Genomic DNA, 19,349 nt, shown 5'->3' on the forward strand with positions numbered 1-19,349 from the left:
ACTTTTATTCTCAACCATCTCTTTACATATTTTAAAATTTATCTTAGCCTGAAATCCTATCTGGACTTCACTGCCAACATTTTGTCTATTTATTTTGCTCCATAAAATTGCCAAGTTCTTTTTCCCTTTTCTTTCCCCGTCTCTTTTCCTTCCTTCTTTCCTTTTGTCTTAACATTCTGTGTAAAGACAATGAAAATGTGTGCATATTGCAAATTTGTTTTCACTATCCATGTTAAATTAAATGCTTTCAGTAAGGTGAAAAGTTTAAAAAGTAAGACTCAGTGATTTGTGATGAACAAATAAAAAGAATAATGTGGTCATATCCCATGGCCATAAAGTACACTTTTGGGTGATGGAAAGTATGCCAAGTCTCTAAGAAATGGAGCAGAAAAATTTTTCTTTTTTATATCTGACTGGTGCCACTGTCTATCTTTCATATTAATGATTAATGAAAATTATCAGATGAAGGTAGGTTGTTCTTTTTCTCCCCGCTCCCCCCCTATTTCTAACACTGTAGTTATTTCTGTTTTCTCTTCCTTTTTAATACACATGATGAAATTAAGAATTGACCCAAATAGAGAATTCCCTGGCGGCCCAGTGGTTAGGATTTCATGCTTCCACTGCCAGGGGCCTGGATTGGATCCCTGGTCAGTGAACCAAGATCCTGCAAACTGAGTAGAGCGTACACACACACACACACACACACAATGGCCCAAATATTCTTGGCCTAGGAGAAATAAATTAATATTCTTAATGAAACTCATTCAAAGAACTCTCATAACACTACAAACTCATTTCTTTATCATCATCCCTCTGTGGTCTTGCAACTCTTCTTTGAGGTCTTTATTTGAATGTCTAACATTAAAAGAGACACTGATGCATCATGGGTTCAATGATGGATAAACTAACTTGTTGCTTGTTGTTTAGTCCCTAAGTCATTTCCGATCCATTTGTGACCCTGTGAACTGTAGCCTGCCAGGCTCCTCTGTCTACAGGATTTCTCAGGCAAGAGTACTGGAGTGGGGTGTCATTTCCTTCTCCAGGGAATCTTCCTGACCCAGGGATCAAACCTACATCTCTTGCATTGGCAGGAGGATTCTTTACCACTGAGTCAGTGACTCAGTATTTAGTTGCTCAGCCTATAGCTCTCTAGACTCCTCTGTCCATGGGATTCTCCAGGCAAGAATATTGGAGTGGATTGCCATTCCCTTCTCCAGCAGACCTTCCTGGCCCAGGGATCGAATCCCGGTCTCCTGCATCGCAGGCAGATTCTTTACCATCTGAGCTAAAGGGAAATCACTAGGGAGGCCCTTAAACTAACGGGCGATGACAAAGGCACAGTCATTACTATGCCAAAGTAATTCAAAGTAATTCACGAGATCTGCTTGTGAAAGTGTGAGAAGCATTAGTACACTGTTTAGCAGATGTTATGCCAGGGAAATTTCGATTAAAAATTCTCTGTATTTGAGGATGAAGATTAGCTTTTTAAACAGGTCACTGTGGACTTAAAATTCATGTCTTACTTGCAAACTCTGTTAAAGAACATATTTACTGTGAAAAATCAAGAGGCTACCATAGTGGGCTTTGAATTTCGTAAGACCTTAAAAACCAAATGTTAACATCGTATTACGACCTCTATTGTCTATACTTCCAAAGGATTAAGAGAATGGCTTTTAATACCAGTTTTCCTCCAAAGTTGTGTGTTCAGTAAGTGGCTGCAAATTAGTTCTTTAAATATGAATTTTTTAAAGATGTCTATAGCTTTTCCTTAGCAGCCTGTGTCTTGGGTGTGCTTGAGTTGTATCTGCTTTGGCAGTGGCCCTTTCTCATCACCTGGCACTGGGGACTCAGGGATCCAGAGGACATGGCTATTATTTTTGGCTTCAAGATTATTAAGCATTTGAGAAAGGAAATTTAATAACTTGCTTTTGCTAAGCAATTTCTCTGCCAGTGCTTACCTTTATTTTTGAGGATCATACTCCTAAGCCAATTTGCCTAGAGCTAGGCTGTATAAACACTACAGAAAGTTACAAGTATCTTGGCCAGGCTGGGGTTGTGGGTCTCCCATAAGACATGACTTCTTCCTTTCTGAATCACAAATTTGCAGACCCAGTTACTTTACAGTGTGCAAACTGAATTGTCAGTCATAACCTAATTGCTGTGCATTTCTTGTTGGAACTAAATCAGAAAGCACTCAATATTAATAAATTTAAATTTGGCAGTGGTGGAGTGCTACACATGTCTAGTTACTTATGGCTAATAATTTTAAAAACAAATGATACAAATTAAATTGTACTCTAAGAACTCATTTCTCCAGCATTGCTGGAGGTGGGAAGGAGACAGGTAAGCAATTATATAAATGAATTTTCTAGGTACTGTGCATGCATGCATGCTCAGTCGCTTAGCTGTGTTCGACTCTTTGTGACCCCATGGACTGTAGCCCACCAGGCTCCTCTGTCCATGGGATTTTCCGGGCAAGAATACTGAACTGGGTTGCCATTTCTTCCTCCAGGAGATCTTCCCAACCCAGGAATCGAACCCGGGCCTCCTGCATTGCAGGCAGATTCTTTACTGACTGAGCTATGAGGGAAGCCCTAAATTGTTAGTGGCCTAGAAAATCAAAACAGAAAAACAGAACCCTTTCATTCCTACTGCATGTGAACGAATGGGCTCTGCATGCAAGTAGTAGATGGAAAAGGAAGGTTTGATGATATGATTTCGTGACATCAGCTTAATCTTCTAACAAAGATGTGCGTTTGTTTGCTTTTGTTTGTCTTTCCATTGCCTTGGGCTTGAATGGTCCCCTTGATTCTCTCCTAAGCTCTGAAGTTGAAATGTCAGAACCGCCACCATCTCAAAATCCCGCTGACTAATTCCTATCACCACATTCTCAGTTGAATTGACCTAAGTCAGTTTTTGGTTGCACTCTAAAAGTTATTAAGGTATTTAAAGTGATGCTTAAATGACAGTGCTACATAGAGTACTGCAGCTTCGATTCTGTATCTGTTTTTCAATGAATGCTTCCCTGGTGGTTCAGTGGTAAAGAATCCGCATGTGACACAGGAGACTCGGGTTTGACCCCTGGATCGGGAAGATCCCCTGGAGAAGGGAATTGCTATCCGTTTCAGTATTGTTGCTGGGATAATCCCATGGACAGAGAAACCTGGTAGGCTACAGTCCACGAGGTTGCAGAGTCGGACATAACTGAGCATGCTTAGGTTAGGTTTGAAATGAATATAATTAATCTTGCCACTGTGTCACAGCTACGGTGCCTTTCTTTGACCCTCATCATAAAATCAGTTTTCTTTTGGGGGGCGGAGCTGGGTTGAAGGGTTAGCTAAAACACAAAACTGCTTACTCAACATTCAAAGGTGAGAGAGTCTAGGTTTTGATGAAATGAATGAATTAATGACTATATTATGAGAATTTCCTGTCCAACAAATATTGGTAATGAAATTTATTTATTTACTTAACATATAGATAGGAAAGTTAGATAAGATTTTCTCAGTGCAAATGAATGAGATCTATTTCTAGTAAAAGTACGGTTTGGTGGTTATCTACCAGGAGATCCTTTGGAGCAGATGCAGAAAGATGTATAAAATTTGTTGTAAAAATTTTTTAAATCTGAGTGTAGACTCTTTTAAATACAGAAATGAGATTTAGAAAGTGAAAACAATACTGGAAGCATCTTTACTGCATGGAAAGTAAAATCATGAATTCCACAAACATGAAATAAATGAATCATTCCAGAAATATGGCAATAAGGAACAAGATTTTGCACAGCATTGTAATTAGCTGACCTAATACTTATACAGGAAAAAAAAATGTTGGTCCCATTTTAGCCATAAGTATTTGCTGCCTTAGCAACTAAATCTGTTCATTTAGTGATTCAAAGTTTAGCTCAACCTTTTGGAATGTGTAATGTGGGATGCTAAAATAAAATATTAATGTTATTCCATATTCACAAAAGCTGAAAAAACAAAACAAAACAGTAAAAGTAACATTAAGAGTGGAAACTAAGATTTCACCTAAGAAGAAATGTTATTAGATATGGACTTGATCAATGTAGGTAGGCAGATAATTAGGTAAGCATCCATCTCAGGACTCTGCATTTACTCAGCATTTTAAACTGAGCTAACTAAAAAGAAAATTACCACTTTATTATTAGTCTAGGATAAACCTAATACATCGATTCTTGAAACTGTTTCTAAATCTTTGAGATATTAGGCCATCTTTTCAACTAACAAAGAACAGTTATTTTGTGTTAAGGGAAATTTTAAAGCAAGCTAGGTAGGTATTGTTTTCAGGAACAGGAAATTTAAATAGTCGAAAGTAGCTAAAGCATTATCAATTCACCATTGACAGAGCAAAAATGAGTTTGTGAACATTTTGGCTATAAGACAACAAAAGGCTATATAGTAGAGTTTCCTTTTGTCTGAAAATAACTGAATTTACTAATTGTCTTGTAATTATGTAGCCAAAGCTCAAGATGGCAAATTCACTAAGAAAGTACAAAAATATCAGACTATAACTGCTGTGGAACTAGGGAAAAACAGTTACCCCAGATTCTCTTTATCCAGCTGTGAACCATATCCTGAGATAAATTTGTGAACATTATCATGATCAAGAATTTCTGTCCCATTTACTTCAACCATTAGTTTTAGAAAGAAACAAATTTTAAGAGGAAAGAGAAGGGAATGGGAATGTGTCCATTCAGGTGGCACAGAGGGTAAAGAATCTGCCTGCAACTCAGGAGATGCAGGAGAGGTGGGTTCAGTCCCTGGGTTGTGAAGATCCCCTGGAGAAGGAAGTAGCAACCTACTCCAATATTCTTGCCTGGAGAATCCCATGGACAGAGAACCCTGGTGGGTGACAGTCCAAAGGGTCGCAAAAAAGTCCATGGTGTCAAAGAGTAGGAACGGACTGAAGTGCCCGAGCACGCACACATGTGACATAAGAAACTTGAACTCTGTGGTCTCTGAAAATCTCTTCCAAATTTATCTCATCTATTTGCCTGTGTTTCCAGTATTTTAAAGTAACAGGGATGCTAGGAAATTAGCAATAGCTTGTTTCAAAGATTACTTCAGGGTCAGAATTTATTATTTCTAAAAACTGTGGCTTCCTTGGTATTTTGATATAATTTACAGCACTAATCCTAGATTTAATAGACCTTAATAAAGTATGCTGTGCTCTTGAACTCCATTTAGAGCATAAAGCCAAAGATTTTCTTTTGAAGTTCTTAAACTGTTTTCTCATGGTTCAGATTGATTTTCTATTTCTGTTTCTGCAGCTTTTACCCCACTTTCATGAAAACAGGCTGCCAGGGTGAAGCCAAGTCTTGTAGTGAATGTAGATCTATGGAGCTTCCTTTCTTGGTTTTATGCTACCATAAAGAGAATCTGACAGAATTGTTACTTATATTCTAACCATATCTTTATAATAAGCATGTAACAAATAATTCTGAGAGTCCTATTAATAACAGGGAAATGAGATATATGCCAACATTCTCACAGGAGGCTGGTGTGGTGAAAGAGGGAATAAAAGCCAGGCTTTCAGGGCACTAGCGAGGCCTTCTGTGTGGTCTCCCACACTGCTTCTCTTTGAACTTGGCAATTCAAAAGCAAAAAATACCATAGCTATAATGCCACCAAGGATGTTGGCATTCCATACCAGTAGACAGACCCCCTTGTTCCTTTTTCTGACACTGTCTCAGCAACCATTGTCTTAGAGGACAAGGTGAACACCAGGAGGATACAATGAGGTGTTGTTTCTGAGCCTGTGGAGCTGTACCTACCGTGGCCATCATCCAGAAATTCTGTGATGGTGGCTGAGGTGCATTTGGACCAGGGTTTGGATGCATCAATGCTGGTGAGGATGGAAGACATTAAGCGCTTATCTTCCGTGGAGCCGAAATTTTCTTCACAGAACTTGGAATCGTCATGGGAGAGGCCAAGCAGATGTCCTGAAAGACAGGATAGATGAAGTGCAAATAATGAGCGATTTTTGCACGTCTACTTTTCTGTGGCAATTAAACTAGCACTTGACTCTTCTCTTCCCAGTTGTACATGAGTTCATTTTAACTGCTTTTTCACACAGAGACTGGACGCCCCCTAGGGAAATTAAAGCTGGATGTCATCAGAGCGGTCACTTTTGGTGAACATTCTGGGGAAAACTGAAAAATTACACGAGACGAGATGTTCCCATAATCCATCTGGATCACACATGCTCAAGAATATGTAGAAACAGACCTTATTTAGAATCTAGAATTTGCAAGGCAACTGTGGGATTATGTCATAGTCCTCACAACATATTATTTTGAATGCTTGTTAATTTTCCATCTTCTGTGCTCAACTATAAGCCCCATGAGATCAGAGAGCATTCCCCACCCCCCTACTCCCCACCAGCCACTGCTGGAAAATCTATATTTAACTCTATGTTCTGCAAGTTACAAACACTTAATACTGGTATTTGAAGGTCAGGGACTTCCATTTTCTTGGCCACGTAAATAGGTAGCCATATAAGAGATGACTAGAAGAGAAAAGAAAGAAGTGAACTTAGCAACTTCTTGGTTTCATGCAAATGTTAGCTTGCTTCACTCTTTCATTTCTTTCAGTTATTCAGTAAGTTGTGAATGTTCACTAGTTCTGCAAGTAAATGGTATATATTGAGGATATACCCATTTGCATTTAAGAAATACCTAAAGCACCAATATGACTCTCACCAAGTGTTAGCCGTTGGAGGGAAAACAAATACTAAGAAGGGAAGTGATTGTCCAGAACCACTCAGGTGGTGTTTGTGCTTAAGTCTACCAAACATACTGTCTGTGACCCCACACTGGTGCTCCCGTTCTACTGTGCTATTATTCCACAGAGTACATAAGCCCATTTTTACAATCTGACTAAAATTTTTTTATTACATAGGATTAATTTTTCAAATAGTCTAAAGGTATAATACATTCTACAATACATTTAAAATACTGGGTTTTTTTTTTTTTTAGTTTTTATTTTTTTAATTGGGGGATAATTGCTTTACAATAGTTGGTTGCTTTACAATCTGTTGGTTTCCGCCATACAGCAATGTGAATCAGCTATAAGTACACATATATCCACTCCCTCTTGAGCCTCCCTCTCACTCTCCTATTTATACACTCCGCTAGGTCATCACAGAGCACCAGCCTGAGCTCCCTGTAGTTATACAACAACTTCCCACTAGCTATCTAGTTTGCACATGGTGGTGTATATACTTCAGTGGTAAAACTCAGATTGGAGAGATTCTAAACAGTAAACAAGACATCCTAGTAGTGTAGTGTTTTTTGCAAAGCTTTTAAAACCCTACACAAACCACCAAAAAGAAAAAAAGTGGAAAATACCATAGAAAAGCGATTACTGCATTCTCCTTGAGTTCCTGAATACCAAAGGCAGGAACTTTGACCATTCTGCCAAGAAAAAGTCCAGTGTGCAGCAGTAAAACCCAACAGAGATGAAATTTTTCACGCCAAATTCCAACTACTTGGGGCCAACTTGTTAAATCACTAACACCTCATAACAAAATTGTCCACTGAGCAGCTGGTTGCTGTTGTGGTTGAAATTAAGTGGCCAGGGCTCAGTGACCTTCTAAGCTTCGCATTTTGATGCTATTTATACAGTTATTTACTTCAATAGCATTTACTCAGCTAGTCAGTTCTCTGTGGGAAACCCTCTTACCACCACTCACGTTCTATTTGGTCAGCAGCATAAACTCACAGTGTAGTTCATAAAATACCTTCCAAATAATATGCAAAAGAAGATTGGCAGGAGCTCGTCCAAGTTTTGGGCGGTATGTTGAGTTTCACCGCACCCACAGAAAAATAGTACCTTTCATTCACATCCTATTCAAAACTGCTAAAAGTTACTTAGTACATCAAATACTTGTTGAGAATGTAGAAAGTTTATCAGTGGGATAGTGGGATTAATGTGGAGGTTTCACACTTGAGTTTTTCCCACCCTGGCATAGTAGAGAAAGTGGCCCAAGGGAACCTCTGTATTATGAATCTAGGTTTTATACTTCAAAAAATGTGATTTTTGCACTCTGTTTCCTAAGACATTTATATTTATTTAATGGAGAAATGGTGGCTTAGACAGTAAAGAATTTGCCTGCAGTGCAGGAGACCCGGATTGGATCCCTGGGTTGGGAAGATCCCCTGGAGAAGGGAATGGCTACCCACTCCTGTATTTTTGCCTGGAAGTTCCATGAACAGACGAGCCTGGTGGGCTACAGTCCATTAGGTCACAGAGAGTCAGACACGACTAAGTGACTAGCACTTTCAATGGAATAATAGTCTTTTCCTCCCAATGTATCTAGATAAAAGCACTATTCATATGCACGTGTATTATTGCCTCAAGAGATACTCACTTCATCTGGATGCTAAATTTTAGATATTTCATTTAAATACAAGCCACATGGTAAACACCAAATTCACTTTGAGGGGGTCAAGGAAACTACCTCTATTTTTTTCTTTTATACATAATGGTGATGCCTATGTGTTAAATATCAATTATGAAAGCAAAGCAATTTATTTTAAGATAAAGATGCTCTGGTCTTTTTAAATGAATCTTTTGGCAGACTCTTTGGCCTCTGAATTTCTAATTTATCCATGTGATAACTTGTTGCTGAAAATATAGGTATATGGTTATTAGAAAAGACAGCCACTCTGGGCATGAACAAATTGGAGGTCCACTTTGGCAAGAGCTGAAAGGAAAAATGAATTTTATAAGATCTCCCAGAGTCAGTCAGAAAGGACTGCTTGCGGGTCAACTGAGAGAGACAGACTCCTTGGAGTGAGGATGAATGCTCTGTTCTCCATGAAGAAAGCCTGTCAGCTGGCTGGGAGAGGAATGCTCTCCCCAGGACAAGGAGAATCATGGGCAATGTGAAGACCGTTTCAGCACCAGAGGAACAGGCAGCCAGTGCCACAGGAGCTGGATCCAGGGCACAGTGAGAGACCCATGTGACTTCCCTTCAGAAGCTGGAGAGGGATTGAAATGGAAGAACAATGTGCGGGATGTCCGGACACTCTTCAGGAGAGACGTGACGGGCATACTAAAGGCTGCGGACAGCCAAAGAAACGGCATTCTCAAATGTGATTCCTCTCATCATTAAGCTAGGACACCTTACGTCAGCCTGAAATCATCCCGTATCTTTGAGCCTTAGAATGGCAAGATACAGATAAAAGCATAAGTTATTTTCAAGGGACACTCACATTAGAGACCACATGCTTATTAACAGAGAAAAGCCTGGAACCTAGGAAATTTCGAATGTTCTGTAGCAACTGACAACAACACATTTTAAATGGATGTTGTGAAGGGCTTGACCAGAATTTATCATGATGTCACTGATGGCCTTTTCCAGTGAGAATCTGTTCCTAAATCATCCAGTGAGATGTGCAAAATGACAGGCATGGATTAGAGATTAATCGCTTCTCCCACAAGCAGCCTTGAGCAGGATTAATGAAGCTGAGATTTAAACACATGTGTTCCAGAGGATAAAACAGTGTCAGAGAAAATGTTGACATCTCCTAAAATAATGTACTGTTTTCATCAAAAGGCTTTTTTATGATGGGTTTTTGAGCAATGCAAACCAGAGTTAGCTGAAGGGTGGGCTTCCCAGGCGGTGCTGGTGGTAAAGAACCTGCCTGCCAATGCAGGAGATGGGAGACACACGTTCAATGCCTGCATCAGGAAGATCCCCTGGAATAGGAAACGGCAACCCACTCCAGTAATCTTGCTTGGGAAAATCCATGGATGGAGGAGCCTGGCAGGCTACAGTCCATAGAGTCTCACAGAGTTGGCCACGACTGAAGTGACTTAGCGCAAGATCGAGAAAGAGTCAGGGAGATAGGATCCAGAAAGTCATAGAGAAAGGCAATTATTTCCCTTGGAAAGACAGAGACATTTCTTTCTCTAGGCCAAGTATGGGAAAAAAGTGAATTTAAGATTCAAGGCAGTTTTGAAAGGTAAGGGAAGAGATTTGAGGAAGTTCTACCAAGCTCCCTTACTAAAACAGGATGTGAAAAATCCTAGTGAGGGGGCAAGGCTGATATGGATTAACGACCACAATTCAAGATCTGGGTTTAAAGGAGAGGTTCCAAAGTCTTGCTTCAAGGAAGCATTAGCAGTTATATATGGAACCATTTGTAATCAGTAGACGTGCAAAAGATTGAAGAGCGGTTTGTTTGCCTTAACTAAGTTAAGCAACCTTATTTACAATGCTATCTTTCTTGGTGAACCTTTAATTCTTGAGTGATGTAATTGGGAGCCACTTCTCACGTAAAATCCCAACACAGTTACAGACCAAACACTGTTAGGCAGTGGGTGAGTTTGTTTAACGGCATTCATACACTAAATTTCTTAAAAAAGTATTACAGAAGTCAGAGTGAAATTTACAGTGATGTGGGGGTCCAATTCATTATGTCCCAAGTGATGCAGCCCTTACAACTGTATCTTGATGTTTGAAATTAGTAGAAATCCAGGTGTAGATTATAAGGGCTTCTGTAGAAAATACCCATCTATTCTTAATAGATATTAAACCGTGTCGTAAACATGACAGTCCTGCTAATGAGTGCCCATCACACAAAATAGCCTCAGGAAAGAGTTTATTTGAATTATGCGGAGGAAATGAGTTTCGGGTAAATTATGTCAAAGCAAAGTCTGTAGGGTAAGAGTCTAAGTGTTAGTTCAGAAACAGCAAACTATTAGTCACCTGGTAATTTTTTTGGACAAGAATCATTTTTTAAAATTGGTAAATAAGCAGAATTTCATTACATCAATTTCATCTTGGATATTCACAATGTAGATTTTAAAAAGCATCTTGCCTCCTTAAATTCACACATGAATTTGGTGTCAGAAAATCTGAAATAATGGACACCCTGGTGAAGACACATTACAGGAAAATGTTGGTTTAGTTTCTTATTCAACTCAGGTATTACTGTACAACTAGGGCTGATTTATAATATTAACCTCAGGAAGGAAATTGGGTTATTTTTCTAAACTTTGGTCTGTAAATTAAACAGAACTTCAAGCTCTTGTGTCCTGACCCCAAACTGGCCAATAGGCAAGGGGCCGCAGCATCACATCCTAAAAAAATGTCACAAAGAGCTCTGTCATGTGTTTTCTTAAGAAAGCCCAGCTCATGAAGCATCTGTTTCTTAATGAGGTCATGTTTTTATTTTTACCTAATTTTCCAGCTGGGATTATTAAGGTTCAGGAAGGTCTTGCCAGGGGTTGAAAAGGGAGTCAAAAACACACAGGGGATCAGGACATAGAATCCTTGGTGAAGGAAACCAGGATCCCCAGTAATTGGATCCTACATATCTATTCAAATGCAAATCCTTAAGAGAAGTGATACAACTCTTAAACTCCCATTTAAAAACATTTGTGTTAGTTACCCAGTCCTGTCTGACTCTTTGTGACCCCATGGATTGTAGCTTGCCAAGGTCCTCTGTCCATGGAATTCTCCAGGCAAGAATACTGGAGTGGGTAGCCATTCCCTTCTCCAGGGGGTCTTCCTGACCCAGGGACTGAACCTGGGTCTCCTGCATTGGCAGGCAGATTCTTTACCATCTAAGCCACTAGGGAAGCCCTAAACACAAATGCTAACTGTTATATCAGTGATGTAATTTAGAAGGAAGAAAATAAATTTTTTTCACCTTATAAATAGCTGTGTCAATATCCTTTTGATTCAAATTCAAGACTATCTTTGAAAAGGGACCCTAACAAGTCATTCTAGCATAGTGTCCAAATTTTGGGCTCTGGAGCCAGATAAATTGGATTTAACTTTTCCCCAAGCAGTATACCTAGTTGTTGACCTTAGATCAGTTTAGAGACTTCTCTGTGTGTCAGCATCCTCCTTTCTTGGGTGACTCATTAATAGTACTCACTTCATGGGATTTGGTGAGGCTTAAAGGATATAAAAGTTGCAAAGTGCTTGGAAAATGTGCCTGAGAAATATAAAGGCCCAGTGATTGTTATGAACTTTATTGTTCTCACTGATATCTTGGGTTTGTTATAATTTTAACTTACGAGTAGTTTAATTTTACATAGTTTTTGATAAATTCCGATTACCAGATGCTAGATTACTTGTGTCTGATTAGTAGACACTTGATTACTAGTGTCTGATAATCAGATACTCAATTTGGGAGACAAGGGGAAATTTTCTAATCCTAAGAAGGAAAAAAAAATTACATGCTGTGTGTGATATATTTATTTTCTGTCACCTTCAACTTGTTGGCTTTCCATACCCATGGCAGACAACCCATAGGCTTTCCCTAGAGAAATACGAATTGGGGTTTGATTTAAAAACAAACCAACTGATACTAAAACTACATCTTTCAATGCTGCCTCTGGACATGGAGCAAAGACCTATTCCCACCTTTCATCTGGGGGCCAAGAAAGACACTGTATGGCACTGCTCCAAACCGGACAGAAAAAAAAAAAAAAAAACTCAGTTCATGTTGATTACAGCTATGGGTTTTGAGGGTAAATACCAAATTTAATCCTGGCTTCCTTTCACCTCACATCTCACAGCCAGTCCTGACATCTGATTCTGTGTACTTGGCTTTGGTCTATGGTGTTTCCAAGGCCTCTGCAGCCTTTCAAAACATGGCCTCGTTTAATCTAATCGATGGTGGGGGCAGAGTCCCACGCAGATCAGCAGAACCAGAGCACTCCCTCCAACCGCAGCAAAGCACAGACAGCCATACTGTTGTGTCTCCACCACTTCCTAAGTTTCCAGCTGACTATCTGGCCCTGACTCTTTGAGCGGCCCGATTTTAGCTTAGGAAGCATTTTTGGAGTCTTTCATGATGGAGAGATTCACTTAGCACATTTTATAATTAACCACTCTAAGGCAGAGCTTCAGCCTGTTCGCAAACTACAGATATCATGAGTCTAAATAAAATCAGATGGCTCCCCTAGCACATTAGAGGCTAGCCCAACATCAATAAAATTATTATGTTGGAGAACTATGTGTGCAGCAGGTGAAATCATTATTACAAGCCCATAATAAAAGTTTGACAAGTTAAAAACATAAACTCTAAATGTAAACTTACATTCGCTTGAAACTTGCTACAGCTCACATTTGGATTGTAAAACAGCTATAGTCACATTCTTACCTGCACCCATAGTCCAGGGATAGGAACCACGCTCTTGGTAGTTTAAAAAACTTTCTCAAAGATCCTAACACTTTACCCGATGTTGACCTGTCCATAAGATAGCAAGAAGGCAGGCAGTAAGGCAATTCTTTACTGCCTGGGCAGTGTCTAGACGCATCAAAATCTATTTTCCAGAAAGCTGTATTGACACCTGTGGACTGCGTCTCCAAAATCTAGCTTTCTGTTAAGAAGGAACAGGAAAGCAGGAAAAGAGAAGTATTCCCATTCACACATGGCACAAGAAGCATCACTTCTCAGAACTGTTCATTTAAGTCACTTCATTATGACTTTAACATCATGGACAGAAAAGGTACAAGATAAAGACTTAAGGCTTGCCTCTGTCTTACATGATAATTCTCAATGTAGGGACATGTTTCAATGGACCGAGTGAAAGAGCAAGTAAAAGTGAGTAAAAGAACAAAAAAAAACTTTGGGGGACTTTCCTGATGACCCAGTGGTTAAAGAATCCACCTTACAATGCAAGGGATGCAGGTTGGATTCCTGGTCTGGGAACTATGATCCCACATGTCTGTAGAGCTACTGAGCCTGCACACTTCACAGCCTGTGGACCCCGATGAAAGATCCTGCACAAATAAACCAAGACCCAAGTGAATAAATTATTAAAAAAGAACAAAAAATTTTATATTCAACTCTCAAGACTGTGTGTTTTAAATGCTTATTGTATAGAAAGAGGAAGTAGTGACTAGAGCATGCCATGAGAAGCTAAACCAGTTAATAAAGGTGAACTTACATGCAGAGTACATCATGCGAAATGCCAGGCTGGATGAAGCACAAGCTGGAATCAAGGTTGCTGGGAGAAACATCAATAACCTCAGATATGCAGATGACACCACCCTTATGGCAGAAAGTAAAGAGGAACTAAAAAACCCTCTTGATGAAAGTGAAAGAGGAAAGTGAAAAAGCTGGCTTAAAACTCAACATTCAAAAAACGAAGATAGTGGCATCCAGTCCCATCACTTCATGGCAAATAGATGGGAAAACAGTGGAAACTGTGACAGACTTTATTTTCTTGGGCTCCAAAATCACTGCAGATGGTGACTGAAGTCATGAAATTAAATGACACTTGCTCCTTGGAAGAAAAACTATGACCAACCTAGAGAGCATATTAAAAAGCAGAGACATTACTTTGCCAACAAAGGTCTGTCTAGTCAAAGCTATGGTTTTTCCAGTGGTCATGTATGGATGTAAGAGTTGGACCATAAAGAAAGCTGAGTGCCGACGAATTTATGCTTTTAAACTTTGGTGCTGGAGAAGATTCTTGAGAGTCCCTTGGACTGCAAGGAGATCAAGCCAGTCAATTCTAAAGGAAATCGGTCCTGATTATTCACTGGAAGGACTGATGCTGAAGCTAAAGCTCCAATACTTTGGCCACCTGATGTGAAGAACTAACTGATTCATTGGAAAAGACCCTGACTCTGGGCAAGATTGAAAGCAGGAGGAGAAGGGGATGACAGAAGATGAGATGGTTGGATGGCATCACCGACTTGATGGACATTCATTTGAGCAAGCTCCGGGAGTTGATGATGGACAGGGAGGCCTGGCGTGCTGCAGTCTATGGGGTCACAAAGAGTTGGACACGACTGAGCGACTGAACTGAACTGATTCTTAATTATACCTTTCATTGCTGATAGATGAAATAAAGTAGAAAAATCATGGGAATATCCTGGAAATTTTCTCCACATCTTATGTTTTGAGCACAGAAACGTATTTACCATACACATGAAGCAAATTGCTCATTTTGGAATAGACTCAAGTGAATTCAAAACACTCTGGCAAAACTGAGGTTTCACAGCAGCACTTTATCACCGTATAACCTGTCACCATATCACCATATAGCCTGGATATAACCTCCAGATCTGGAAAGTAGTAAATGTCTAATAAAAAGGGAGGAAATTACATAGAAGAACAGAGTAGAATTAGAATCCAGAGCATAATAAACTCAGGCTGATGGCTACAAGCAACAATCTAAAAATAAAGCCCTGGAAACAGAACAGGGAACTCCATGACCCAAGAGCACACTGGCTGCAGAGGCAAAGCTCTGTAATCGTATACAGATGATTAGGAAATATTTTGTAAGGTTATCTTTGCTACAATTTTTAAGGCTCATACTTTATAACACGTGTTTGCAATATTTAGGTGAAAAGTGAAATTAAAGAATAATAAAGCAATTAGAAAACAAAATGAATGAAAGCCAGATTCCTTTATGAAAGGGAAATTAAACCCATATTCCCCTATATCCAGAACTTACATTTCTCAGATTAGGCCATATGTGACACATAAAGAGAAATGAAATAGGCACTGTTTTATTGGAGAATAAATTACACAGAATTCTAAAGTACATACAAATGATCCAATCAAGAAATTAAAAGGAACATGGAGTGTAGTCAGACAGCAAAGATTTAGGTTTGATTTTTTTGCAGAGAAACCCACATTTCTCCCACATTATTCTCTTGTAGAACCATGTCTACGTAAGAAAAGAAAACTTCTTATTGTACATAAATAGTTTTAATAAAACACCTGTTCTCATTAGCATCTGGCTTCCTACCTCTTTACTCTATCTGCCTGCGTAATCCCTTGTAATTCCCTAGGAATTCAGGAGGGCTGAGAAAGGTGGTGCTAGAAGGTTCTTCATTCCAATTCGGTTGATTTGAGGGTCCATGAAACCTCAAAGAAGCTGCATTTACTGCCACTGTGGTTCCCTTACAAAGAAACCTCCCAGATGCTGTCAGTGTGTGAAAATAGATAACTAGTTGGACCACAAAGAAGGCTGAGCGCCAAAGAATTGATGCTTTCCAACTGTGGTGTTGGAGAAGACTCTTGAGAGGCCCTAGGACAGCAAGGAGATCTAACCAGTCAATCTGAAAGGAAATCTACCCTGAATATTCATTGGAAGGACTAATGCTGAAGCTGAAATTCCAATACTTGGCCACCTGATGCAAAGACCTGACTCACTGGAAAAGATCCCGATGCTGGGAAAGATTGAAGGCAAGAGGAGAAGGGGGCAACAGAGGATGAGATGCCTGGATGGCAACACTGACTCAATGGCCATGAGTTTGTGCAAACTCTGGGAGATACTGAAGGACAGGGAAGCCTGGTGTGCTGCAGTTCATGGAGTCCAAAGAGTTGGACACAGTTTAGCAACTGAACAACAACAACAAGAGGATTGAAGGAAGAAAGCCCGTCCTTCATGGAATCTGAACTCTCTTTTTTAGAAGGTCAATATTAGGGCTCATGAGCTTATGGTGGTTGATGCCACAATTCCACTTTGTTGCTTATCCCTCATCATTCCTTAACCAGCCTCTGCCTACCAGGGCTTAGAACTTTCCTTATGGAACTTCTCCCATTCTGAATAATGGTGATTAAATACTGGTGTACTTTGAAAATCATCTCTGGGTAGTTACAATGCTTTTGAGTATTTGAATTTATTCTTCTTAGCTTTGCTGAAAAATCAGAATATTGCCTTGCGTGGCTCTTGTGTTTCTCCCACTTACTCACTTGTGCATATATAGATATATGTAACAAATATTGATGAAAGACCAGTGCTAGGCTGTATTTTTATCAATCAGTTTAATAGGCAAGAGTAAGAGATAGGTGAAGGCATAATCCCAGCCCTGAAGTTTAAATGGCAGCTGTGTTTTAAAAATATTTGCAGCCATATGAGGTCTTCTGGTGCAGTCACCAGAGGGCCGTCTCATTCATTATTGGTCTACCTTCTAGGTAAAAAATGGGGACTCATTGTCTGAATCTCTTGCCTGAGATAAAACAGAGAACATGGATACGGAGCTGGCAGTCCATCTCAAAGCTAAAGAGGCTCAATTAACAAAGTGTTAAATTGGATTGTGATCAGTGGTGCTCTTGGACAGTTATTTACATTAAGATGTTATGTTTGTGCCTTTTTTTTTTTTTTTTTGCTTAGGTGGTAAGAAGAGTGTCAGTTAAGAAAATTAAGATCATGATTAATACATATTAATTGGAATTTAACTACTGATTTCTATTTTACTGCTCTAATATACGGACTTCTGCAATTGCACTTTTGATGTGAAGTTAAGTCCCCAAAGAAAATATAGCAGCCAAAAATCAACACATTGTGAAATGTTCTTTGCCTACAAATGTGGAAGAAAAGTTTTAATTTCTATTTTAAAATTACTGTGTTAGCTTAAGAAAACTACATCTGTTTAATAAAACACAGCAAAAGGCGCAATAATTTGCACCATACTTTGCCCCCAAAAAGAATGCTAAAAGGTGATACATTTAATAAGTAAATTAATTAGTTAATTAAAAAGCAAAACAGAAGTGATATGAATATAAATAACAGCTGGTATCTATAATTTACTCAACTTGGCCCCTGAAATAATTCAATGAAGTAGGCACTATTATTTCTATATTTCAGATATGAAAACTGAAGCTCAGAGAGTTTAAATCATCAGACCAACAGGACACAGGCAGAAAGTACTCTAGCAAGAACTGAGCCCAGATGTATCTAATTCTAAAACCTAATCCTAAATAGTAAATTAACTTCTCATATGTCTAGTAGCCTCGGTCAGTGATTACAAAACACATATTCCTAATTGCTGGGATATTTGTCATATTTAGTCTAAAATTTCCAGTTTCAGGGTTGAAATGAGTTTCTTAATGTCACCAGGTAAGGAACACTTTACAATCAACCCTGGTGACAGATTTTGTTTCATTTGCTTCGCTTCTTAAAAACAAGACTGGAATGGTGACCTTAAGCTATTGATTACCTTTGCCAGTAGTCGATGTATCACTGACAGTAGAATAAAACCTGATGAATTTCTGTGTAAATTGATTTGCCCTGGATGAGTCCACAGAGTGATTTCTAAGACAAACATCTCTGCATTCCATTGTCAACTGTGACAGATTTTATCTCATCAGGTCCTGGGTGGATACTTTACAATGGCAGTAGTAACTTTCTCTGAAACTTTTAAATGGTACCAACAGAAAGGAAGTCTCTACCACGTGTGCCTAACTTTGGTTTCCATCCCTCTTAGGAGTTAACCCTAAAAGTGCAAATATAAACAAATATAATCCCCAAGGGTTATCTGAACCAGGAGAAATCTGGAATTAATTGACAAGTATGCTGGTTCCTGTTGCAGCTGTTACAAGTGTTTGATTTGGCCAGGAAAGAGAAAAGACGCTGCATACCAATTTCGTGAGCCACGGTGAAGGCTGCATGGAGGCCATCGTCTTCAATCACCGCACAGCTGCGCTCAGGAGAGCATATGGTCCCAACGTCTGCCATTCCCAGGGTGTCGCAGGAATGATGCCCACATAAATCCTGCCCAGGAGAAAGAAAGAAATCATTAGAGTCAATTTACATCCAGAAGGAGCCACCTTGTAGAACCACTTGCTCACTCCAAATGTCAACACTGGGATTTGTTGATGGTATCACCTGCTCAGCTCTGGAAATGGTCCAAAGACAGACTAACGGCATTGTCTCTGCTGAGCTTCTCCAGGCCCCAGAAGCACAGAAGGATGACGGGACTCAATTACATTTTAAAAGATGTCCAGGATTGTGGCTTGTCCCGTACAAAAGTAGCCACAGTCTTAACAAAGCTGTATCATGTAAATGTAGGCACGTATCTCATTTTCACATAGGGTCATGCTTAAGAAAGTCTTAATATTCTGACCTAAATTCATGTTAAATGTATCAGAAGTCAAACGTAATAATTTATTTTCCATCACAGGGGCAAAACTGCAATTCTGCCACATATTCATGGCAGAATATAAATTTCTCAGTCATTTGGATAGGAAACTAAGTTTTAATGTATGAGGGTAATTCCTCAAAAGATCATCTCAATTTCCAAATCCAGTGGTAATGTCATAGATTGTTTCTTCAGAAATGTAAACAATCTTTCCCAAAGTGTTTAATGTAGTGTTTCTTAATTTGATCAATCCTCAGAAAATATAGGTAACATATTGTGGGTGCTCAGTCACTCAGTCATGCCTGACTCTTTGTGGCCCCATGGACTGTAGCCCACCAGGCTCCTCTGTCCATGGAATTTTCCAGACAAGAAACTGGAGTGGGTTACCATTTCCTCCTCCAGGGGATCTTCCCAACCCAGGGATTGAACCCAAGTCTTCTGAGTCCCCTGAACTGGCAGGCAGAATTTTACCACTAGTG

General features: G+C 39.4%; 1 protein-coding gene across 1 annotated transcript in view; it reads right to left on the reverse strand.

Annotated features, from left to right (window-relative positions):
* Window positions 1-19,349, reverse strand: part of ADAMTS5 (ADAM metallopeptidase with thrombospondin type 1 motif 5) — a 52,559-nt gene that overhangs the window by 19,733 nt on the left and 13,477 nt on the right. Inside the window, exons 2-3 of the mRNA XM_086412662.1 lie at window positions 18,371-18,503; window positions 5,795-5,962 (exon numbers count right to left, since the gene is read on the reverse strand). Coding sequence (XP_086268788.1) covers window positions 5,795-5,962; window positions 18,371-18,503 — 301 coding nt within the window. The remainder of the gene's footprint in view (window positions 1-5,794; window positions 5,963-18,370; window positions 18,504-19,349) is intronic.

The sequence above is a fragment of the Bos grunniens genome, chromosome 1 (assembly GCF_055505025.1).
Source record: "Bos grunniens cultivar Pamir isolate PY7600 chromosome 1, Bosgru_T2T1.0, whole genome shotgun sequence".
Taxonomy (NCBI): domain Eukaryota; kingdom Metazoa; phylum Chordata; class Mammalia; order Artiodactyla; family Bovidae; genus Bos; species Bos grunniens.